Source organism: Amblyomma mixtum, chromosome 6 (genome assembly GCF_055824585.1).
Source record: "Amblyomma mixtum isolate Tamu chromosome 6, ASM5582458v1, whole genome shotgun sequence".
NCBI classification, from domain to species: Eukaryota; Metazoa; Arthropoda; class Arachnida; order Ixodida; family Ixodidae; genus Amblyomma; species Amblyomma mixtum.
Window position 1 is genome coordinate 94,199,369 of NC_143017.1, and position 25,579 is coordinate 94,224,947.

The following is a 25,579-nucleotide window of genomic DNA, read 5'->3' on the forward strand; positions in this document are numbered from 1 at the left end:
CTGCGGAAAACCCACACAACCCCAACAATTGTGGACAAATTCTGGACAGAAGTTTTTTTTGTGCTAGAAACGGTTTATGAACGCCATATTTTGATATAATGTAACATTTCACTATAACAATCAATATATCAGCAGATCACCCGATAGCAGTCTTGTATTTTTGTTTTCTATTAACACTTTTGCCACCGTCAAAAGCGTTCTCCATTGGTTTTTTTTATGGCAGTCTTAACTGTTCGATATGATCGATGGAGACACTTTAAAAGAATGGTTGTGCTACATATCGGAAGAATATACTGTTACCTTCAATATTTTCATAACAATGTCTTACATTTTTTCCATTTTAAAACTTTTTGTTCGAGAGTGTTGGACATGTATGATTGCGATGATTGAAGATAATGACCAGTGGAGTCAACGATTGCATCTATCAGTGCCATTTCGTCCCGAGCAAAGGCAACAAGTCAAGGCGCATTTTATTTTGTTTTTCAGTTCCTTCTCCAGCTTGCTGGCCTGGTCAAAGATGGTCTTCTGACTTCCTTTAATCATGATTTTACCCATTTAGGCTAGAGGCAGTGCTATACGTGTTTTTGTGCCACAGTTTGTCTTCTCTCACCTCACGAGGTCCTCGTCCTACTCGCAGCCTGCGGCGGAGAGTACTACCTGTCCCAGGGCGTGGTGCGGTCACCCATGTACCCGCGGCCGTACGTGAGTGAGCGCGACTGCGTCTGGGTGCTGCACGCTCCTAACGGACGCCAGATAAGGCTCAATTTCACGCACTTCGACATTGCCAGCGAGCCCAGCTGCCGACCCAGCTACCTGGAGATCCTGTGAGAGCCCTCTCCTGTCCTTGTGCAACATGCCTTGCTCACACCCCTTGCCCCACCCCCCTCCTCCCCCAACTGCACGCTGTGTTCCTCTTCTTTTCCGAGCCACCGCGGTGGCTCAGTGGTTATGGTGCTCGGCTGCTGACCCGAAAGATGCGGGTTCGATCCCGGCCGCGGCGGTCGAATTTCTTTGGAGGAGAAATTCTAGATGCCCGTGTACTGTGCGATGTCAGTGCACGTTAAAGAACCCCAGGTGGTCAAAATTTCCGGAGCCCTCCACCGCGGCGTCTCCATAGCCTTAGTCGCTTTGGGACGTTAAGCCCCATAAACCAAACCAAACCAATCTATTAAACCAATCTTCTTTACTGAAGAGGAACGTCTAAAGCAGAGGAGGGGTGACTGATGTGCAGGGCTCTCCTGTAGAAAAATGCAGTGTTTACAAACAAAGCGGGGGGTTCGCGGCAGGCGGATGCGACTGGGGAGTAAAAATAGGCTTAGCGCCCATAGGAATACTAGGAAGCAAAAGTTTCAAAGCCTTTCTCTGATTTTGCAGTGCACCTATGATGTCGTCCCGCCGGGAAGCACAGCCAAATTCATCCTAGAACAAGTTCTGAAAGTATGAAGCGTCATTTCGGAGGCGAGGTATTTTTAAAACACCTACGCATAGGAGCGACTCCCGGCTCAGTGTATGGAACGGGAACGTGGCCCATAGAGAACGCATGTACGCAAAACCTTCAGAAATAATTTTCTCGTTTCACAGAGTACTCATGGCGGCGGCTGTTTCTTAACAGTTGGCGAGTGCTTTGGTGAACAAAGTGACAAAGTATGTTACGTCATTTTGAAACTATCCTTGTAAAACACCCCGATAAAGGTGTGTTGGGAAGTAGAGTGACTCAGAAAAGTGCTCTGTCCATTGGATGTTTCCCTGGATCGCGCATACTTCTCGTGTAGTCTGATATATTTCTGCTTCGCATGCCTCGCAAATACTGTCGTCGAAACGACAGCAAGGTTTCTCTTGAAGATAGCCCTTAAATAGCATAATAAACGAACCGCGCACTGTAGCAGGCGACCAACACCGTGATTACAAACATAGGTGGCGCTGGCGGACGCCGGAAGAGGAGGCGGCCGGTGTGTCGTCTGCGGTGCCGTCTGCTGCAGTGCATGGTTATCTAGATATTGCGCAAACACATGATCTCTTAGTGTGCCTGGGGTGAAGCTTCTTATGAAGGCATGTCGGGCTCCCTAGAACGAGGCCTACGCGTTTGTGTGCCTCCGTTCACACTGAGGCCCACTTCAACTAGTGCGTGTCGAGCTCGTCATGTGTTATAAACACCTTGGTTCATTCCTTCGTGGCTTTGTGAGCACAGCTTTTAAAGTAATCACGTGCGAAGAATAGGGAATAAGGTTCCAGCTATGGAAAGAAGAATGATAGGTGTAACGTTAAGAGACCGGAAGTGGGCGGAGTGGGCGAAGGAACAAGCGCGGATTAATTACATCCTAGTCGACATCAGGAGGAATGGGCTTGGACAGGACATTCAATGCGAAGGCAAGATAACCGGTGATCCTTAAGGGTAGCGGAGTGGATTCGAAGAGAAGGCAAGCGTAGCAGGGGGCGGCAGAAAGTTAGGTGGGAGAATTAGATTAAGCAGTTTACAGGGATACGATGGCCGCAGCTGGCAAAGGTCAGGGTTAATTGGAGAGACATGGGAGAGGCCTTTGCCCTGCTGTGGGCGTAGTCAGACTGATGGTGATGATGAGCTTCGCAAGCTATAAGGGCTGAGACTGCCAGAACTATGCCATATACTACGCTGTAGGCTATGCCATAGACTGTCCCTAGACTATGTGATATGATATAACAGTATGAGTACGCATAGTGTCGAGAATTGACACATCTAAAACCATCTGAGAAACACACTGGTTTGTCACTGTACTAAACATCATGGCAAATTGTTTCCTTAACATCGGTACAGCCCTCGTGGCACCATCTGCGCACACGCGTCTTTATGCCCTTTTATGTGTAAAAATTGCCAATGTGCTCTCAAAAATTCTTCGGGTCTTGTGAATTTCGTTGTGCCTGTCTTGGGTCTGTCGGTGTTGACGATGATACTGGCTTTGAATCTGTTCATTCACCCAAGCGGCAGAAGTGTAGAACAGCTGAACACGTAAGCATTTAAAAACGCCTCACTGCGTTAAAACTGATGAATCTATCGAAGTGCTATTGGGGGTCATCTCAGGCAATTAAACAGGTGTATTGATACTATCTGACCTAAGGATTTCTCAAAAACACGTGGTTATCGGCAACACTCTCAGGACCTTTAATCTCCTTAAACACGGCCAATATAAAGCACAGGCTGCACCGCAAAGCAAAATTTACTAAACCCTTGCGCACTGCGCTCTCTGTTAGCCTTTAATCCGAAACAGTTTTCACAAGCGTGCTTTTTTGAGCTCCGTTTACCTTTTGACGCATCCATTGTTCTTTCGCTCACTTTTTTTTTGCTTGAGTTGTTACCTTTGTCCGTTTTCGTGTGCAGTACACAATTGTCCGCTCCTCGGTTATTTGTTTCTCTGTCCTTGTCACAGCAATGGCGGTCAGGCGACGTCACCTGTGGCCGGTCGCTTCTGCGAGCGTAAAGCGCCTTCCAACTTCGTATCGGACTCCAACACACTCCGGCTACACTTCGTGAGTGGAAGCAATCAGCCTTCCACGGGATTCGAGGTCTACTACGATAGCGCCCTCACAGGTAACAACCCGCGCCTTCACACACAAACACACAGACACCTGAGCGCCAAATGAAAGCCAAGCTACCTATGACTGTTCGCTTTATGACGAATGGCATACGAGGTAGAACTAAGCCCAGGCTTAGTCTCCCAAGCATATGTGTTCCATTCTTCGACATTCAAAAATTCTATTCAACAAGAATATTCGACAACAGCGTGGTACGCACACAGTGCGCGTGCGAACGTGCTTAACTGATGCCTTCCGCAGGCTGCGGTGGTACTACGGGCGGCACTTCGGGCAGCATCGTGTCCCCCAACTACCCGCAGCCGTACGGACACAACGCTGAGTGCCGCTGGAACATCCGCATCAACGAAGGCTCGCGCATTTCCCTGGCCGTCGTGGACATGGACATCGAAATGCACCAGCGCTGCCAATACGACGCCCTCGAGGTAGCGTGCAGACTCATCCATAAGTATGTAGCCCGCAGAGACCGCGGCCGGATAGGGAGCGCTTCCGAAAGGCGGCGCTCTAATCAGTGGTTTTCCGGTACTGAAGTTGCACCAGATGAGGAGACATGTTCTTCTCGCTTTCTGGAGACTTCATAATCAGCGAGAGCTAAAAAAATTAGCTGCGGTTCAACTGCTGATGAAGCTGGTTAGAGAGCGTAAGTTATGGCGTGTCGGGCAACTATACGCGGCTTGGCGTCTGTAACGTTGAGTGCGTTCTGGACACTGGATAGGTAGCGCGGCCACCCTGCCACCCTGGCAGGTGACAGTTAATGGTTGATCGCGAGAGTTTGCGTAACCAATGAACGCTGCGGCCTGTCGCTGCAGCGCCGAGTGTCTGCCACAACATTGTCAGCGCTAACGCAAGCAGCCCACATATCTCTCTCTCAACACCCCGCGTACCTCAAGGCGCGATTCAGGCGTCCGCTGACCCAGGAAGTCAGTTATACGAACCTCCTTCCCTTAAAAATCATCATAGTTGAAAACGTTGTCAACGCCAATGAAAATGAACATGGACGGCCTATGGCTTCAGTGCCGCGTTTCTGCCACAACGTTTTCAATGCCAACGCATTCAGCGCACATCTGTCATTACCGCCAAGTAGATTAAAGCACGACTGAGGTGTCCGCTGTTCCGACGGGGCAGTTTGCTTTCGAAGCTGCCGCTCTTCATCGGTTTCGTAGCTTAAAGCGTGACTAAGGTGCTCACTTCAGGGTCAAAGTCCTGCGGTCCGCGACCTTTGCTTTACATGAGCTTTCGCTTCAAAAGCAAGATAGGCAAACCTGTTCGCCTGGCGCTACCTCGGTACCGGCCATGGTCGCTCCGGCCGCGGTCGCTATGTGCTGCAGACTTTTGACAAAGGCAGTACAGGCAACCCTGTGTCACGACAGTAAATGCACGCTCAGGGCTTGGCGCCGTCACGCAGATCTTCGACGGCGCTTCGGACCGCGACAAGCGGCTAGCCAAACTATGCAACGACCAGCAGCGCCCGGGGCAGCTGATGTCCACGGGCAAGGACATGTTCCTGCGGTTCCGCACAGACGCCTCGTCAGCCGGCCGCGGATTCCAAGTCGTCTACACGGCGCGTGAGTTGTTCAGAAGCCGTGACTAGGGACGCGGCTTGATAAAAAGTTGGACCGAAAAAAGAAGGTCAGCTTTTTTTTTTTTCAAAGCATTTACAAAGTTAACAGTAGGGATTGAAACACTGCCACTATACGTGCTCGTACGCGTATACTGAGAAATTCCTCTCCATGTCACAGTGAGAGCTTGGATCAATACGCGTCTTGTAGAATAAAAACTTCGAAAATTCAAGACGAAAGGCAACTTAGGTAGCTTAGATAGCGAATAAGCAAACAACGCCCGCCATGATCTTGCGCCAGCCCTTTCACTACGTACGCAATATGAGTGCGATTAGGCGAAAATGTTGGCGTTTGTCTCTGTCTGGCCGCTTAGTGAGGCCTCCGGGGCGCCTGCAGCGAGCCGATCGCAGGCGAGAGGACCCCCCCCCCCCTCAGTACGAGAGGTGAGAGAGACGGAAATTCGTAGACTGGCAGGCGGGACGAGGTCTCCAAATGAGCGCCGAGTGCGGAGAGAAGGAAACCGGCTCCGAGAGCGGATCACGTCAGCAAACGCGCGTCATATTAGGTGACATACGTATAATGCAACAAATTAGGAGGTTTTCTTTTTTTTTTCTAAATGGGCCAAGTACAGAAGCTGACACAAAGTCAAATTATTCCGTAATTGCAAGCGAATCTATGCATCTCTACGTTGTAAAAACTATTAGTACGAAAGGGGCCACGTATAACGCCAGCTAAACCTGCGTGCAAAACCAATTTCAAATCAAAAATTAGCCATATCCTGCTGATGTATGCGTCAAAACGAGCCAGATCCACTTGTGAGATTCTTCTTGCAAGCTTGAGCCTCAAAGTTTGAACTGTTGTGAGCGTAGTTTCATTTCTTCGATTGCCAGCACTACTTGCTCATGGACTGTGAAGAGTATTATGAGACCGGCAGTAGAGATGAACCCGGAAAACCACGATAACCAAGTGATCACTAGCCGCTCGCCGAAGAAGCGAGCATATGCCTTTGCTGCCTTGAATGCTAAAGAGTTTAGTTGGGCTAGTTGTCATTGGCGTGCTAAATTTATTATTAGCAGCGAAATGGCAGACCCTGATAGGGAGCGACAAGATAACTTTTACCTTGCCCTTTACATGCTGTCGGCTGTAATTTCGCTCCTAATCATGAAATTAAGATGCTGCAGTGACCTGAAATGTATAGTAGTTTCAATACATTTTAGCCTAATCATGATACCGCTGCCGAAACGGGAACACAGTTAGAGAAGTCTTTCATTTAAGCGCTTGTGACAGAATCCGCCTTTTCATGTTTAGTTTCTTGTGGTGAAGCACAGCAGTGGCCCCGATTGCGCACGCTGAGTTGTATATGTTGCCACCTTGTATTGCAAGGTGGCAATACATTGGCCTCTCCGGCAGTCGAATCACAGCACCACATGCAGCTGTACGAAACAGTGAAACTAGTCGTGTGTCCACTATCAACATGTCCACATGGTCGGTCTACGCTAAGATTTATTTTTTAGCTTTAGTACAGCAGTTCACGACGTTGTGGGACAGCAGCCGAGATGATTACCACCGAATCCCTAACAAAAAAATATTGTGGCAAAATATTTGCCAGCAAATGTCCCAGCTTTAGCGTAGGGGTAAATCACGTGACCCGCCTTGTCGTCGTCTCTTTTGGTCCGTCGTGTGGATGTGTCTTAATGATGTTCTCTGCATTACTTTCCACCCTCTTGGATTCTTTAAAGTGCGTACCTTAAACGCTTTTTCCACTTTTTGAAATTTACTGAAGCTCTTTAATTTAGCGTATTGCGCATACTTGCAATGGCTGTGCAGAGTGCAACCAACTCATTAAGAACCAAAGGCATGGCGTCATCGAGAGCCCCAACTACCCGGAACCATCGCCGCACAATGCCAACTGCACCTGGACCATCGAGGCCTTCATGGGCCACAACATTTCGCTGGCCTTCTCCTTTTTCGAACTGGAGCATGATAACAACTGCACCTTCGATTACGTCGAGGTACGTTTCGTTAATGGCACATTCCAAAGGTTGGCTGGTTCTGCTTGTACCTTTCGGTCGGAATTTAGAAGCAATCTTAACTAGATTTCGTGCTAGTCGAATTCTTATCGTCCGCCATGCTGGCTGACCGATGACGATGAGAATGGCACAGCGATGCTCAAAACATTGTCGAACGCTGAACACAAGCGCACGGAAATAGAACTAGAGCAGAAACTTAACGAAACTTCGGCCCTTCCGTGCCTGCACAACATTAAAAAAAACAAAAAAAACATCGGAGATCACAAGGCGAAGAGGGCGGTGCGGGGAATCATGCTTAGTTGCGCTCCTTGCCCGATCACGGCGTGTTTGATTCAAACTGATGGCAGCAGAAGGCCGTTAACTGGTTAACAAGCTTGTACAAAGTTTGCTTTGACAGCTGATTTGGGTTTATGGGGGTTTAACGTCCCAAAGCGATTCAGGCTATGAGGGACTCCATAGTGAAGGGCCCCGGAAATTTCGACCACCTGGGGTTCTTTAACGTGCGCTGAAATCGCATAGTACACAGGCCTCTAGCATTTCACCGCCATCGAAATTCTACCGCCGCGGCCGGGATCGATGGGCTTGCGATGGGCTTGAAAAGTTGCATGCATTGTTCATGATAGACTATCTCAATGTAGTGCATATCACACCCCCGCATGCGACATTTCTTTCATCCTTGCTCCTAATGAGATGTCTCTAACGACATCCCCCTTCAACGCTCTATGATGCAAGAATGCATGACAAATATTTCCCTTTTCAGAAATTACGCATAAATGAGATATAGGACAAGAAATAGTTAAGCATAGCGCGATCCGCTAATATATATGTAAATGTAAATTGTTTTTTTGGGGAAAGAAAATGGCGCAGTATCTGTCTCACATATCTCGGCGGACACTTGAACCGCGCCGTAAGGGAAGGGAGGAAGGTGGGAGTGAAAGAAGAAAGAGAAAAAGAGGTGCCGTAGTGGAGGTCTCCGGAATAATTTCGACCACCTGCGGATCTTTAACGTGCACTGACATCGCACAGCACACGGGCGCCTGTTACGTTTCGCCTCCATCGAAAACGCGGCCGCCACGGTCGGGTTCGAACCCGGGTACTGTGATCGACTTCCGCGCACCGCCGGTGGGCACGCGCTGACTGGTTCCGACGCACAGCTGGCCGGCACCTGGCGCCATCTGGTACCGTCATGACTATGTGGGCGTGTGCAGTAGCACCCCATAGAAGCGGATCACGGTTCTAGTGCTTCTAGCCACCATATCACGGTAACGAATCGTGGATAGCGCTATGCTTATAGCTCTCTGATAGTCCCAACAGAACCACCTAAGTATCCTAAGTATCCAGTTCCGAGATGTGTCAAGTCCAGCATTCCTGGAGGAAAATTTTGAATATCCGAATATTATAAGTCACTTATGAAAGTATTGAAAGTAAGGATCCATTCTTTCGATGCGCTGCTAAATCTTTTTTTTAAGTTATTCCACCGCACACAGTGAATAATTAAGACTGCCATAGCAAGCCAATGGGTAACGTTTTTGACGATAGCAATATGCAAGCGTGCCCAGGAGATTCCGCGGATATGTCATTTTGATTTTTATATTGGTTGTGAGGGAAATCTTACATTGCGTGAAAAATTGCCTTCATAAGCTCTTTCCCGTTGAGAAATGCTCTCGTCCCGAACTGCTGGGTGCATCCGATCCGAAAACTGTTTACCTAACAGGAACCACGAAAGCAAAGAAAAAATCATTATATGTTGTGGGAATGATATCAAAACAGTGTTTCGAGCGGTAGTCTTGAGCAATAAAAATGTATTTTTGCTTCACAGTAATACAGTGAAATAATTCTATGGTATGTTGCTGCCGCCGCGGTTGCTCAGTGGTTATGATGCTCGGGTGCTGATCAGAAAGACGCGGGTTCGATTCCGGCAGCAGCGGTCGAATTTCGATGGAGGCGAAATTCTTGAGGCCCGTGTACAGTGCGATGTCAGTGCACATTAAAGAACCCCAGTTGGTCGAAATAATTGGGAGCCCTTCGGCTACGGCATCCCTCATATCCTCAATCACTTTGGGACGTTGAACCCACATAAACCATGTTGTATCCCAGACAACACCAAACGTCCTGAGGACATCCTCAAATGATCAAAACGTTCTCATCCCGAACAGAGCATTCTGAGTACCGTTTGAGTTCATCGATGGCTAAATGTCCTCATGAGGATGTCCTCAGTTTGGACTTTAATGGACGGCTCGAGGATGAAAATTTCTCAAACGTCCTACAATCATCCCATCGCAGGATAGTACTGTAGAACCGAACTGAGATCAAGCCAGCTTTATCTCTCGCACTCGGCTCTCATTAATTAAAAAATTCAGGTGTATATTATGTAACGAAACAAACCGTTCTGACCCCGAAAATTATAAGCCTTGAGCAGATATCGTAAGACATTTTTACTTTCACACCTGTTCTTATGCACTGCATGTTTCTGACGGGGTTGTACTGTTTAGATTTTTGCCATTCATCTTTTCCATTCAGGCAGCAGAATTAAACTCCAGAGAGCTACTCTCTGCGGCCCTTTATAAGCACGGTGTTTTTGCGTATTCTTGTTACCTTTAATTACATCAGCTTTGAATACGGCACTCCCACGAAAAAAAAAAGATCCTGATTCAGATCTTGAAGTATTACTGAAAACGTATCCAAACATGATCCTCGAGACATCCTGAGTATGCCCAACGGATGGACAAATGAATCCCAGTTGGACGGCTTGAGGACCAGTTAGAGACAACTCGAGGACGTCTGAACATCCTGACGACGAAATCCTGAGGTTATACCTAGGACGTTCTTGCGTTGTCTGGGATGTTGCTCAATGACAGATTATCATGGTCCAGGAACGAGACGTTATCTCGAGATCTCGCAGGAAATATTCAAGCTAAAGAAAACCTGGCCGCCCGATGTAACGTTCCTCTCTGCGCAGATAAACGAAACCAGTTCCGAGGGTCAACCAAAGCGACTGGGCCGCTACTGTGGCGAGACGTCGCTGCCGGCTCCCGTGGTGTCGACCAAAAACGTCGTGACGGTTCACTATGTGACCGATGGCAGCGTCGCGTCGAGGGGCTTCCGGCTCGAGTACGCTTGGCGCGGCTGCGGTGGCGTTCTGGTCAAGAGAAGCGGAAGCATCGAGACGCCCAACTACCCGCACGGCTACCCCAAGAACACCGAGTGTCTGTGGGTGATCAGGGCGCCGATCGGACAACGAGTGCAGCTCTCCTTCGAAGACATGCACCTCGAGTCCAGCAGGGGTTGCCCTTTCGACTTTGTGCGGGTGCGTAGCCTATCAGAACTCGGATATCTTTTCAGGGCGACCTGGCTCGCGCGCTGTGGCTCGGAATCTCGCTCAAGTCTGTAACCAGTAACGACTTTCTAGCGTATACTTGAAGCAGTGCTTGCAACGGCCGCGTGTGAGGCTTATTGACGGTTGATTATTAACCGAAGCGGGACGGACCGTTTCAGTACGGTTCTTCTTTCTTGCTAGGAAGAGACACTTGCGGCTCTTGCGACCTTGACGATTTCCATAAGAATGGAAGATTGCGAGTTTTACAGCAGTGTAGCTAAAAGCGCTTTGCATTGCAACATAGGCGGATAGGTGGGCTACGTTCAAAACAGCAGGCATATTGGCGATGCCTGTACGGACACAATATATTTAGCTTTTCGGCCCCGAACATGACTGCCTGGTTTCTCGTTCTGTGACAACCTCACCGCCCGAACGTTTGGAAGCGGTTGCCGCCTTACCCTGAAGTTCAATCACATGACACAAAAATGAAAAAAAAAACTGCGTTAGCCTTATATCACCACGTGGCATTCCCCTGTTCCCGGTGAATTATTCATATTGAATTATTTTTCTTCTCATGTAGTTTGGGTTTTGAACAGCTTAACTACGCATATGACGTCACGTCTAAACTTGAGCTCGTGCGAGGCATGCAAAAGAGCAATATAATAGCTGTTTGGTCTCTAGCTGTCACTCCGGCTTTTGGTCGCGGTGGCGTAATTGTTGCAATGGATTAGAACATCCAGGCAGCTTTTATATCAGTGTTTTTACGTGCCTCACGTGACTCCCGCCCGACGTGCGAGCTCAGAAACGCAGCATTGTTGTCGAAAATGAAACCAAAATTATATGAGCGAAAAAATTCAGTAACAAATTATATACCACTCGCAGGCGCATTGCTTGTGGCGATACGGGTTCACTGATGTTTTAAGCGAAAAATTTGGGATCCCCTTATGACTTTTCGCAAGGTTGTTTGCTCGCACATCACCATCATTTTTTTCCTTATGACGGCATTCTACCGCAGGTCTACGGCGGCCCAGACCTCACGTCGCCAAAGATTGCGGAGATCTGCAGCGCCTCCAGCCGTGTCAGCGAGCTCATATCGCACGGCAGTGCGATGACGGTGCACTTCCGCAGCGATGTCTCAATCCAGGGCAAGGGCTTCCGCGCCTCCTACCGGTTCGACCGGCGCGGCTGCGGCGGCCGCTTCTCGGTGCCTTCGGCATTCATCATGTCCCCCAATTACCCCGATAACTACGACGCCCAAGATGACTGCAGCTGGGAGATACGAGTGGCACAGGGTCACGTGGTGCGACTGCAGATCCTGGACTTCAGCATGCCTGCCAGCGCCAATTGCACCGACAGCTACCTGGCCGTGAGTAACGGCATTGAAGTCGCCGTGAAGACGGTGTCCAACACTTCTACGATTTTGGAAGACATAATAGCCCAAAAAAGACACACACGAAAGGCCTAGAAAGACGCAGAAAAGCGCTTGCCATTTGTCTTTCTCGACCTTTTCATATGTTTCTTTTTATGCGAAGCATATTACTAGAGCTACACTACAGCCCGTCGAGCGCGGCGGTGGAGCTACCATTGACCTTTAGCGTGACCACGTCACACCAAGTGACAACATGACGTCACAGCAGAGGAGAGATGGGCTGCCGGCTCGCGCGGTCGGCCGCGGCGGTGGAGGCTCCACATCAGAGGCGCGGCGGCTGACCACGTGACAACATGACGCCACAGCAGAGGAGAGATGGGCTGCCGGCTCGCGCGGTCGGCCGCGGCGGTGGAGGCTCCACATCAGAGGCGCTGCAGCTGACCACGTGACGCTACAGCAGTGGTATAAAGCTGAGCTTGCCTCGCTCTCCGGGCACTTACGAGGCGGCCAGGTGTTGGGATTCCGCCTAGAAGCAGGGCTGATTTGAACGAGAAGCGAAAGCTTCAGCGTGCCACAGAGACCGATGAAGAGCGGGATGAACGTCAACCAAGGAAAGCCATGTATTACCAAGCCTAGCCATCAATATGCTTCGCATCTGACTAGGCTTAACCTTAGCTAAGCCTCAACCATTTTTTTGCGCTGTTAATTACTCTGAAAGCTATGCACCGTCTTGCCCGAATACTAGTTTTGTTAGGCTTGTAAAATCGTGAGAGAAGCGGCTGCAACGGTTGCGGCGTCGGAATTAACGTTGAACGGAATTCGCGTAATTCGTTTAACGTATACAGGCCCTCCGTGTACGCAGTAACGGACCGTTACTGGCGGAGGCCCTGACTGTCGTCTTGTAGGATATATGATTGATCGCCACACCAACCAGTCAAGAACTAAACTTTCGAAGGAATAGCTGTTTTAACCCGATCCTCTTAACTTAAAGAAAGTATGCATAATAATTATTCTGTGCGTCGTCGCCGTACGAAACTACTACCGACAATGATCAGTCGTCGCGTCTTATATGATAAAAAGTAACATGTTCTTAACACATTTCTTGTTCCTATCAGACATCATATTTTGTTACGAAGGATAACGAGGACCGTATGATGTGCACGTAACAATCATTGTATACATTTGAAAGGAGTCTTCGAAGGGTGATAGAATTCATAAGCGTGTTTAGAGCTTGATCTGTATTGCGGCAAAAAAACTTTCAGGTCTACGACAACATGCGCACCGGCGGAGACAAGGTTCTGCTGCGTCACTGCGGCAACTCGCTCCCGGCGCAAGTTAACTACACGAGCACAGCCAACCAGCTTCGCCTGCGAATGAAGGCCTCGGGCAACTCTGCTGGCAAAGGCTTCAAGCTTCGCTACAGCACGGGCAAGTCTGTTTTTGGCTAAATCGGCAGAGGCTTTCATTCCGTTCTTACAATCACACATTTTGTCTAATTCTGCTGCTTCCGACACACAAAAACCATAAATGTAACCCTGAGGGCACATCTACCCTAATATAACTCATGTGCCTCCAGCAGACTAGCAGCATTTACTCACCTAGCTAGAAAAAACTCAAGGACACGTAATCGCATTATGTGTTGGCAATTTGATAGCATTAGAAGCTGGTGTTGCTTTTACCAAAACTGACGACCCTTCCGGTCTAGTGACGTCGTTGGGACGTCACACTTCCTTGCCACGTTGTCTAATGGCGTCATTGTGGCGTTTAACACGTTCGACCTGTCAGTTATTTTTAAAACACAGGACGCCGCTTTTTTTTTTCTTCCATGGGGCTTCCATGGTATAGCGCTAGAGAAAAAGCTATTTTCGCATGAAAGATTCGAAAAGCACTTGCTTAAACTTCATGAGAAAATTCGCTTGAGATCGAAGTTCCTTACAAAGCACATATTCTCTTTGTTAAAACTGTTCTGCATAAAAGATGAAGCAGATTTTACACCTCGTTTTTTTCCTACACAACATGACCAAGCATGAAAATAGGTATTCACGAATCGAATACCTTACATTCGCTGCTATTTTGATTTTTCAGACCGTTCTTTCGGAAAACCAAAAATGCAATAACAATGAACGTGGACACGCACAACGTTGTAATAATGTGTTCACGGAGATGCACGAATAGCCCCGCTACGAAGTGTTCGAGCAACTACAAGTTAGACTAGGGGTTGGACGTAACTAGCGGTTGGACTTATCGGTTTTCACGGAAAAAAAAAACTAGCAGAGGTTTAGCGCTTCTTAAACCTTGTGATACGAGCGAAAGCTCTGTTAAGCATGGTCGCGCATGGTTTGGCGCCGGAGTCGGTCCGGCACGCACCTCATCTATGGCTAGACTGAGCGGCCGAGCGTCAGCCAAGCAGCTGTTATATACCCCGGGCTCGTTACGCGGTGCTGCAGCCGCGAACCTCCGAGCGAGCGCAGCTGCTGCGCCTCCCCACAGTGAGTCACGTGGTATGACGTCACTTGCCACACCTCCTCTCCGCCGGCTCAAGGTCAAACGCGCACCAAACTTGACCTTGGAAGTTATAGTGTGAAGAGAAAATTAACTGCGGAAGCCAGGGGCATTGTGTGACGGTGTACGAAGATCGGTTGTCGAAGAGAATCAAACGTACAACATGCGTTCCTAGCTAAACGGCGGGAGTGTAGTCAGTGGAGATGTTTCGTCTCTCTAAACAGCGCAAACGCAACCACGTCAAGATCTGAGACGTCAAAGTGGCTAGCCCGAACCTTGCTCGCATTTTTTTTTTTAGGGCGGAAATCTGCTCTCCGCATGCAGGGCTAAAGGTCAAAAGCTCTTAACAAAGACCTTCAACCAGGAAGAGGAGCGGAAGCGTGGCTGTGACGTCAGATCACGTGCGTCGCTCGCCGCCGCTCCGCAGCCGCGCTCGCTCCGCAGCCGCGCTCGCTCCTCGCCTTGAGTAACACCTGCGCCACCGCTCGCTGAATCACGGGCTCATACTGGAGAAGACAAAATAAAAAGTGGCTGTCTGGCTCGCTGGACGACATCATGGCTCGACAGCGTGCCGGGCCCTCGTGGCAAACGATTTGCAATCGAAGGGAAGCAGAGATAATCTGCGTTACAGCGAAAACATGCGGCGTACGATACAGAGACGGATGAAGAACGGGAGAGCAGAGACTGGAGAAAAGTTGTCATAAAGTGCATGAACGTATGCACAGAAAGCGCTTAGCCGAGGCCGCTGTCTGTGCTTCGCTTGCTGCGAAGCCGAGGCAAAACCGAAGCAAAACCGTGCCTAACCTTGCTTAACCTGGCGTAGCCGAGCTTTTCTTTCGTCTTACTATGCTGAGCCGGGTTGAACCACAACCAAACTTTATTTAATTACTTCCACATTAGCTTTCACTCAACCTATTACCGCGCTATCTTAGCAACCTGCCTTCATGCGTAGAGCTTCGACCTGTACAGTTCGCATCGCGCCGAGACCTGGCCCTTCACATTTTAGCGCTCGTTTTGTATTTCTTGGCATGGTTTAACTCTACCTTGAAATAGCAGACCTGCGCAGTCATAGCTCGCGAGAAAGTATAACCTTGAAAAAGCGCACGTCATTGCGAAACTCAACCTTGGAGCGATATTGGGCCCTCGGAGATGTTTATATCTACATATTATATATTTACATAAGTATATGTGTATGTGTAAATTTATCTATACACAGCGTGCAGATATAGATGGAACTTCGCATACTCTCGGCACAAAGCCCTGGCTTTGGCTTCGTACAAATTACAGGAGAATATAATTGAGGGTTGCAGTTAAAGGTCTTTTCCATAGGGATTCACGTGGCTGTACCTGGCTAGTTATTTTTTTTTTTCTTTTTAGGGAAGGGGAGCTGGATATTTTATTTTCAACATGATGAGTTACGCTCTGATTGCTCTTCGTCTGCATTCGTTCGCACTGCGTATAATACAGCCTTGCAATGCAGGTGGCTGACACACTTGTCGCAACGTTTCTGCGTTGCTGCTCCAAACCCAGCTTTGAGAGGTTCTTCAATTGTTTTGTTTTTCTGGAAAAAAACGAGGCTCTGGCAAGAGACAAGGTTTCGCACGCTCTGCAGCACTTCGAAAACTGACTGAACGAAATTATTAGTTTCGACACGTTGCACATAAATGTTTTCTGATTGCAGGCTGCGGAGCAACGTTAGTTTCGACACGTTGCACATAAATGTTTTCTGATTGCAGGCTGCGGAGCAACGTTAGTTTCGACACGTTGCACATAAATGTTTTCTGATTGCAGGCTGCGGAGCAACGTTGAACGCTGAAAGTGGTGGCTACTTCACCACTCAAGAGTACCCGATGTTCAGCCCCGAAACAGACTGTTCCTGGATTATTCGCACTTCGCAGCCTGGTAAGAAAAAACAAAGCCCGCTGTTCCGTTCCGTCGTGCACGTTTGGTCCTGCACCGTTGCAATTCTACGAGAACGAGAAAACAGGGTGAGAGCGAGAAGTCGAATGATCACATCACATCAAGTAAAGATCACATGTCCTTGCTCGAAAAAAAAAAAGAATTAAACTGCAGTAATTCCTGTCGCATTTGGGAAGCATAATGGCATTATGTTTCTGTCGGCTCCGACAGGTGGCGTCGGGGGTTGTTTTTGTTCAAACGAAAAGGAAGAAGTGTGTCAGTGTACTGCGGCTTCGTGTCGAGTTTGAGAGCTAGACGTCGATATTTAGAGCAACCACTGCAACAGCTTGGCCTTAGTTTGATCAGCCCGATCATATTGTCATTTGGGGCCACCATTCTCGGTTACAGCCACAGGTCTGTTTTCACCGCCATTCAAAATTTTTTACTGGAATCTAAACGGTTACCTTGCTAATATTTTATTCTTTATTTATTTATTTATTTTTTACACATCATTACATTTTTTTTCTATCCACCGTTACTATTATTATTATTATTTTCATTCATTTATTTCTTAATCAACTCCCTCTGCTAGAGATCTTGCTGAGTCCAGCTTCTGCGTGCGTTATGCTTGTCCTGTTTCTTTTTAGTCTTTCTGCTTTCTCATAAAGATTCTTTTCCCCAGCATTCTGCTATTTCTATTTATTACTTAATTTATCTATTTATTTTACCAATGAAAACAAATCCAAACAAACAAGCAAAAAATCTCAAAAACTCTCTATGCACCCCTCTTCTTGGCCGATCCCCCTCTGTGGGTATGCGCCATCCCATGAGGTGAACAACAACAACAACAACAACAATCTCCCGCAGTGGGTACGCGCCATTATTTAGAGGACAACAACAACAACAACAACCAGTCGGCCGAAAATAATCCACCCCTACAACGTCGCTGTTAGCGTGGACGGCCACAATTGAAGGTAAACATACGTAACGCTTTGGATGAGCAATACAAGACTGGAGAGACATGAATAAAAAGCAAGGCGCGGTGCGCATACTATCAGAGATTAAGCGTCGCCGTGCAGTCAACGTCTCAGCTTTGTAGATTATATATGTACTGTGCTTGAAATGAGCTCTGAGTTGGTTTATTGGGGTTAAACTTCCCAAAGTGACTCCGGCTATGAGGGACGCCATAGTGAAGGGCTTCGGTAATTTCGACCACTTGGAGTTCTTTAATGTGCACTGACATCGCACAGTAAACGGGCCTCTAGAATTCCGCCTCCATCGAAATTCGGCAGCCGCGGCCGGGATCGAACCCGCATCTTTCGGGTCAGCAGCCAAGCGCCGTAACCACTGAGCCACCACGGCGGTGCTGAGCTCTGAGTGTACACGTGTGGAAATACCAGACTCTCAATCGTGTTATGAGGTTCGTGCTGCCTTCAAGAGGTATGGCAGTTCGTCTTTCAATCAAAAGCCTACGATATGTTCTTGATCGTTCTGCTCATTGCATGTGCAGTAATCTTTAAATCTGGGAGAAACGCAAATTGTGTGCATGCGTATTATGATTTGCAATTTCATTACGTAACACGTATTGTCATATCCCAAGTATAACGGCAATGTACACAAGAGGAGCGCGAATTAAACTATTCTCTTAGGCTAGGCTAGGCGCTCTATCTGCTTTCGCATCTGAGCATAGATGACGACTACTGTTGTGGAAGAAAGCTGTACTAATACTTGTAGCAACGCTAAGCGTTAAAGAGTCAGTCTACTGAATTTTATCGACCATATTTTCTTTGCGGCAACCGATAGCTCTTCACTCAAATTACCGTTTAGCCAGCTGTGGCGCCAAGGAGTGCGGTAGAACATTTTAAAATAGGATTTATTAATGTGGGAACACATCTGTATGAAATGGTAGTCTCATCTGGCAACCATCTGGATTTCCGCCGCGCGGCGACAAACATGGCGGCGCCCGTCGAAGCCGGACCTCTCGCTTCGGACTGAATTCTCGTTGTTGCTGCCTTTTTCAGTGCGTTCACTGGCCATAAATGGGGCGCCTGTCTTTCGCTTCGTCTCATCTCGCCTGTAAGAAAACATATAAGAAATAAATTTGCTTTATTTTAATAATTAGAGTGACGATTCTGCCGCTCCTAGGCCTAAGTGGAAAGTCAGTTTGTTTACAGCAATGGTTCCCGTCCTGACTACCAGATGGCGTCACTATAGGCTGAGTTTATTTTTGCGTCTCTGCTAGCATACGCTGAACTAAAAGTGGGAATGTGCCTGCGTTTTGCGTACGTGTAACTATAAATATTCATGTGATTTACAGAAATAGCGAGCGGTACGCCTTCTACAGTTTACTAGAACAAAACGTGCGTTTCTCTGACATTGGGGCATACAAATCATACGTAGTATATTCACTTATGCTTCTACAAAAAAAGACTACCACTTTCTTGAACAAAATGAACGTTTGGGGTCGCCACCATGCTTTTTTACGCGACTTTTAACGCCGAAATAAAATATAAATTCCTGCCTAAACCGGGCGCAGACCCCTCGTTATTGATGTTATAGGGTGCCAACTACCAGAATATGCCATTATTTATACACTCATCTCGGTGAGTAGACTGACCCTTTAACTTCTTCAATATTTGAGGACGGAAGAGTGATCCTCAACCCCGAGTTGTTACAGGCGAACAGAAAGTCGCTATTCGTGGCATGACGTGTAAAAAGCTCTGGCCGTCAAAAAAATGCCGATAGGCGTGCCAGCGTCCACTACAACATTGATTCCGGCACACAATGCGTCTAACACTTGTTTGTCTCAAAACGCAGACGAGCGGGTGAGCCTGACTGTCACGAACCTGGTCCTGCCTCCCCATGAGTGTTCTCACTCGAACGTCACGGTGCACGACGGGGACAGTGCCGATGCACCGGTGCTGCAAACTCTCTGCACTGCGAAGATTCCACCGGCCATTGTTTCTAGGGGAGGCGCCATGTTCGTGCGCACTACGCAGGCGGTGCTCAGAGCTTCCTATGCTGCCTTCAGCACTGGTAAGACCGTCTTTTGAGACAATTTGATAGAAAAAAAAAAAACGAATGGGTCAGTTTGGCCGCGTGCTTACTATCTCATCGGCTCTTCGTATGCTTCTTAACTATAGCAGTAGCCGTCATGTTCGTAGTGTCTTCTTACGTCACTTTCCTGGTTTCCCTACGCAATTTTTTCTTCTCCTATCTGTTACTTAGCCTCATAACCCCCTCCCTCTCCTTTTAGTTCATTTTCATCCCCCCTTTTTCGCTCCCGCCCACTCCTTTACACTTCCCATGAGCGTGTCCGAGACGGGTCTAGCAACTCTTGCTTTCACGTCAGATAATTTGCTATATTATGCGAAAGCTTTTTTCGTCGATTTAAGATCAAGCATCTTCTGCACAATGCAGCCGTTGAGCATTCTTCTCCATTTACTTGGTCTGCCAGAAAAGGATAAAAGGAAGCAATAAAATGTACAGGGAAGCGTACGATGTAATGCGACAAATCTCCATCAGCAGCACTGTCATGACAAAAGTTTACAGAATTCGGATTTGCGGGGAAAAAAGAAGCTTATTTCTACTTTGCCTCGCTAGCCATTCAGCTCGCATTCGCTTTAGCAGATGAAGAACGCATGGCCTCTCACACTTCTGTGCTCTGCATTTACATGCTTTGCCTCAGCGCCCTGAAACTACCTTTTTTAACGCGACATGGTTGGAGCGAATGTTCGGAGGAAAAGTCATGCGTTTTCAGACTAATTCAAGATTGGTCGAGACGGTTGTGACGTCACACGTTGAGCTGTGGAATGAAAATGATTAAAACTCACATTAAACCGTGACTACGACGTCGTAACATGACAGAAATGTCATTGCAGCATGTGAGGATGCAAATAAAATTATTTACGGTAAAACAAAAATCGGGCTAATTATTTGAGAATAAAACCCATGAGTTAAGGAGTCAGACACGCTACCCCTATAGGCCATTGAGGTACGTTCGTACGGCTTAATTGAGAGGAGACCTTGTATGTGCTGAGGTGTATAACGTGTTCTAGTATGCGTACTGGTTTGTGTAATTAGAACTATGTACTAATTGAGAAAGAAAATGACAAACAACCGCTGACACTCGCGCCACACACTAAAGTTTTCTTTATGGCATTTACCGTCCCAAAGCGACTCAGGCTATGAGGGACGCCGTAGTGGAGGGCTCCGGATAATTTCGACCACCTGTGGTTCTTTAATGAGCGTTTTTAAGATTCTTTTGTTTTTGCCACTTCATACTGCATGATTGCATCAGTTCCTTTCCCTTTTGCCTTCTTTTACGCTGACTAAATTTGCATATTGCGATGGTCCCGCCTCTACCCATGCGAGCATGTCGACACTCGTACCCATCATGATCGAAATTTTGATTGAACCTCGGAGAATTCTCCGAAGTGTCCGGTACCTGAGATTCATTGACCGTAGAAACGCTGCACATCTTTGAAACGTAGTCGATGAGATAATAGCATTCTCCTCCTCATGGGTATTACATGCGGGAAGCGCGAGGTTCGATATCCACTGCCTCCGAGTACCCACCGGTGATGCAGTGAATACAAGCTTCCTCCTGGCCTGGTGCTCGATTTCTTGGGGGATTACATATGTGGAACCCTTGTATAAAAACAATCTTATGCCATGTCGCTCCCTGACCAAATTTGCCCTTGCGCCAATAAAATCTAAGGTCATCAACAGCATTCTCCTTCATCTTTATTCGTCCTGTCGGCGACTGCATCGACGTTAAATCTCTGCAGACAATGACGATCACCTCTCCAAGAGACGACCTCACTTAAGATATAAATTCCTGAACTATGTTTCTCGGTGACCCTGGCGGCACGTAGACGCAAATGTGGACGATTTTTGCAGTTCCAGTGATGGCCACTTCCCATGCATCCCCACATCAACTTCCAGGGCAAACAAGAAGTAAACTTACATACCGGAGACCGGCGTTCTCCTTGATATACACTGAAACGCGACGCTTACTATGTGACACAGTGCGGATGAGACGGGACGCAGTGAGAGACACGGACGAGCAGTGGCTTTAAACTGTACTTTTTTTTTTTCTAGAGCGAGGGGTAGAAGCGAGGAGGGCGACAAAATGCAAATTCGCCGGCATGGTAAAAAACGGCGTGTCAGGGAAGGGGCTGCCGGTATTGGGTGCAAACCCACGCAGGAATGGCAGGGAACGATTCAGGAGGTGGAAGGAAATCGTGTGCAAAAAGTAACTAGCTGAGGGGAAGGTAACACCCCAAACTCTATCTCTCTCTCTTTCTTTCGAGCTGAGGCGCCGGACCTTGCCGGACGTGTACGCTCAAAGCGCAGGATGTACCCGAAGAATGAAGTTCCTGCATTGGGACTGCGCTGCTACTGAAAGCTGGCTTCGCCTTAGCACAAAAGTTTATGCGGCAAAGTGCTTTCTACATGGCGCAATGAATGAATGAATGAATGAATGAATGAATGAATGAATGAATGAATGAATGAATGAATGAATGAATGAATGAATGAATGAATGAATGAATGGCTACACATATAAACTCGGAGGAAGCTACAGATAACAAACTACTTGCTATGTGACAGAAGCCAACAGCCACAGAAACCAAGGGGCACAGGAGATTTTTTTTATTTTTTTTCAAATTAATTTATTTATTTTGTGGTGTTGATCAATGTAGAATATGTCATCGCTTAAAGCTAATTGATTAGAAAAGCAGAAGAAAAAACAACCACATGCCGCCGGTGGGATCCGAACCCACGACCTCCGAATTACGCGTCCGGTGCTCTACCTCTGAGCTACGGCGACGGCTGTCAAACCTTCTGCTTTCGGGGGTATTTATGTTTACAAGTAACCTAACCTTGAGAGTGTTCATTAGTGCCACCCACGTTCATAAGCGGCGGACGTAGAACGTCCTGAGTTACCGCAGGTGTGACGTAGAACGTCATCGAACGGAGAGGGTGGAAGCTGTGTGAGAACCCTCTTATGCTTCCTATGGCATCAAGGCTGCCAGAATCGAGGCCCTCGCTAAGCAATTAAGCAAACAAGGAAGGGGAATGAGGGGCTCGTTGTAAATATGACAGAGCATCAAGGCTGCCAGAATCGAGGCCCTCGCTAAGCAATTAAGCAAACAAGGAAGGGGAATGAGGGGCTCGTTGTAAATATGGCAGACATCAAGGCTGCCAGAATCGAGGCCCTCGCTAAGCAATTAAGCAAACAAGGAAGGGGAATGAGGGGCTCGTTGTAAATATGACAGACATCAAGGCTGCCAGAATCGAGGCCCTCGCTAAGCAATTAAGCAAACAAGGAAGGGGAATGAGGGGCTCGTTGTAAATATGACAGACATCAAGGCTGCCAGAATCGAGGCCCTCGCTAAGCAATTGAGCAAACATGGAAGGGGAATGAGGGGCTCGTTGTAAATATGACAGACATCAAGGCTGCCAGGATCGAGGCCCTCGCTAAGCAATTAAGCAAACAAGGAAGGGGAATGAGGGGCTCGTTGTAAATATGACAGACATCAAGGCTGCCAGAATCGAGGCCCTCGCTAAGCAATTGAGCAAACATGGAAGGGGAATGAGGGGCTCGTTGTAAATATGACAGACATCAAGGCTGCCAGGATCGAGGCCCTCGCTAAGCAATTAAGCAAACAAGGAAGGGGAATGAGGGGCTCGTTGTAAATATGACTATGCATTTATATATCAATGAGTACATGAGAGATTTATGCTTACGCCTTGGTAATCTTAAAATAAAGACTTTCACTTGCACCACTGGTCCATTAGCTCTGGAATTCCGTCTGGAGATCACATTTTGTAGTACACTTGGAGTAACGCACTTGGCTCCGGAACTTGCATAGTTCGTGCTGTGTGGCAAAACGTTGTCATCTCCGAGGCCGATCAACTCTCAGAAGAGCGAACTCAATCAATCAAGGGGGACAAGGTTGCTGTCTGCTGGAAACATAACTAACGTATAAAGATGCAGGTAGCTTCATTGTTCATTTCTATTTGCCGGCAAATGGCGGCACTCAACCACTCGGCTTGGGGCACCTCCTTTCCGAGGGTTGGCTTCGCAGACAAAAAAAAATGATTTTTCATTTCTACAACGCGAACCACGCAGGTACAGTCGCGAGCTAAAGTAAGAGACCCTCCTCTTCGTGTTCCGAATCTTATCATTCCGCTTGGGGGCGCTACCTGACAAAGCCCTCTTGCTGTCGAGATCGCTGCACTGGGCCAGTCTCGACAGCAGGAGGGTTTCGTCAGGTGGAGCCCACAAAGCAGAGTGGAAAGCAAGGGGGGGGGGGGGGGGGGGATATCTTACTTTTGCTCATGACTGTACCTCAACCAAAGCATTACTGTAGGAAGCAAGCTTCGATATGCGATATCACTGCGAAATTTGAAGCCAAACAAACAAATGGGGCAAAAGAAAACGTTCTTAAAAATTGGCAATTTAGCTCTAGTTGAACCTGAAGGATTGCGAACGCAACGAGGAGAGAGAGAGAGTCGATGGAGAGCGCGCGGCAGCGGTGGCAGCCCCGCCACGCTAGCTATGCGCCGCTACTGCGCATGCGCTACTGGCGAGCGCGGCGGCGGCGCCTCTGAGTCACCCACGCAGCGACGGCGGCGGCGCGCTAGCTGTGCGCCGTGTGACGTCACTGCTTCTCGCGCATGCGCAATATGGCCTTTCGTCAGCTCCGCGAAATGGCTCGGCAACTCGCGTAGTGTTGCTTTCGCAACAAAATTCCCGGAGAAATAGGGAGGTCAGTACTGCACGTATCTGTACCACGCAGGCTGCGGAGGGAGGACTACAGCTCTGGACGGCAACGTTGCCAGCCCCGGCTACCCGGATACGTACATTCCCTCTGTGGACTGTCCCTGGAGGATCACCGCAGCCGCAGGAAACATGGTGGAGCTCACCTTCTCGTACGGCTGCATTCTTCCTATCTAGAATACAAGATCTTTTTGCTCTTTATCAGGCCTTTGTGTCTGTATATATCTTGCGAACAGGCTTTCTCCACTTTTTCGACGCGCTGGACTACTAAAGTGAAGTGCGACCCATCACCGCACTACATAGTCCTGTTTCGAATACAGTGCGTGAATATACAAGAAACAAAGCGCTACGAAAAACCTATAACAAAATTCGATAATTAGAGTAAGGCACCAATGTTGTTAGCTTACTCCCCACCTTAAATTAGGCCATTTGCTGCTTGTGAAAACTGATTCAGTCAGGACTGATTCATAAGACTTAGCGGCTCCTGCGGCAATGCTGAACCGCGGTATGCGAGAGACAGTGCGCCTTTCCTGGTGTTTCCGGCGCGTTCTTAACAATACCCGCTTCCTTTTCTCGTCACTACAGCTATGCGAACCCCAAATGCGCTAGTGTGCATGGCTGATTCAATGCTCGCCGTGCTCACCTGGAAGCTGACATTCTGGCTAAAAAGCACCACTTATCCATTGTAAACTTGCACAGCTTTGCGCGCTTCTAAGCACTACTGAACACGGTCCCAATCAAGAATCTTGTGTAAAGCCTCGTAGAAACTCGGGTAAGTTCGGGTTATTTCGGAGGAGCGTCGCGCCAGCTGTAGCCAATGGGAGGATGACCTTGAGGGTGACCTTGGCCAAACCTACCATAGCGACGGCCGTGAAGAAATAAAAAAAATATTGCCACAACTGGGTTTCACCCCCGAGGCGTCGCGAAAAGATCATCTTCGCTCGCCACTGCACGAAGGCAGAGGCTAAACACATGTTTTCGCACTTCTACTCGTTTTAACTACGTTAACAACTTACCACTTTTTTCTCTCTAGGTCTTCAGAGCTGTCATTACGCCACTTATTCGAGGGCCAGTAGCGTTCCTTTTGAGCAAACTGTGTATATAGCTACGGAAATCTAATTATCGCGCATTTTCAAGGGGTATCGAATGAATGTGAACACGTGAACATGTTTTTCTTTTTTTTCTTTCATACTCTGATGCCTCTCTAGTGGTTGCAAAGGAAACACTTTGGTGGTTATAAATACGGTACGGCAGCTCATGTTTTTTTTTTTTTTGGCCCTCCGGCGCGCATAAACGAACTCCCGGGTTAGTTTCGTGAGAAAACCCTGAACGGCATCTTCGTTGGCGCAGGTTGTTTTCCCTGGAAGCGAGCGAATTCTGCAACAAGGACTACCTGGAAGTGCGCGAGCGGAACGCGAACGGCAAGCTGCTGGGCCGCTTCTGCGGAGACGATATCCCCGCGAACCTGACGCAGGCCAACGGGCTCTGGCTCAAGTTCCACTCGGATGACACTGACGTGGGCGCCGGATTCTTGGCACACTTCACCACGCG

General features: G+C 48.1%; 1 protein-coding gene across 1 annotated transcript in view; it reads left to right on the plus strand.

Moving 5' to 3' along the window:
- LOC149339730 (cubilin-like) overlaps positions 1 to 25,579 on the plus strand; it is a 153,201-nt gene that overhangs the window by 60,940 nt on the left and 66,682 nt on the right. Inside the window, exons 25-36 of the mRNA XM_089548402.1 lie at positions 638 to 824; positions 3,402 to 3,562; positions 3,808 to 3,989; positions 4,970 to 5,129; positions 6,951 to 7,135; positions 10,113 to 10,460; positions 11,485 to 11,835; positions 13,101 to 13,266; positions 16,132 to 16,242; positions 19,057 to 19,275; positions 24,048 to 24,180; positions 25,379 to 25,578. Of these exons, the coding sequence (XP_089404528.1) occupies positions 638 to 824; positions 3,402 to 3,562; positions 3,808 to 3,989; positions 4,970 to 5,129; positions 6,951 to 7,135; positions 10,113 to 10,460; positions 11,485 to 11,835; positions 13,101 to 13,266; positions 16,132 to 16,242; positions 19,057 to 19,275; positions 24,048 to 24,180; positions 25,379 to 25,578 (2,403 nt within the window). The remainder of the gene's footprint in view (positions 1 to 637; positions 825 to 3,401; positions 3,563 to 3,807; positions 3,990 to 4,969; positions 5,130 to 6,950; positions 7,136 to 10,112; positions 10,461 to 11,484; positions 11,836 to 13,100; positions 13,267 to 16,131; positions 16,243 to 19,056; positions 19,276 to 24,047; positions 24,181 to 25,378; position 25,579) is intronic.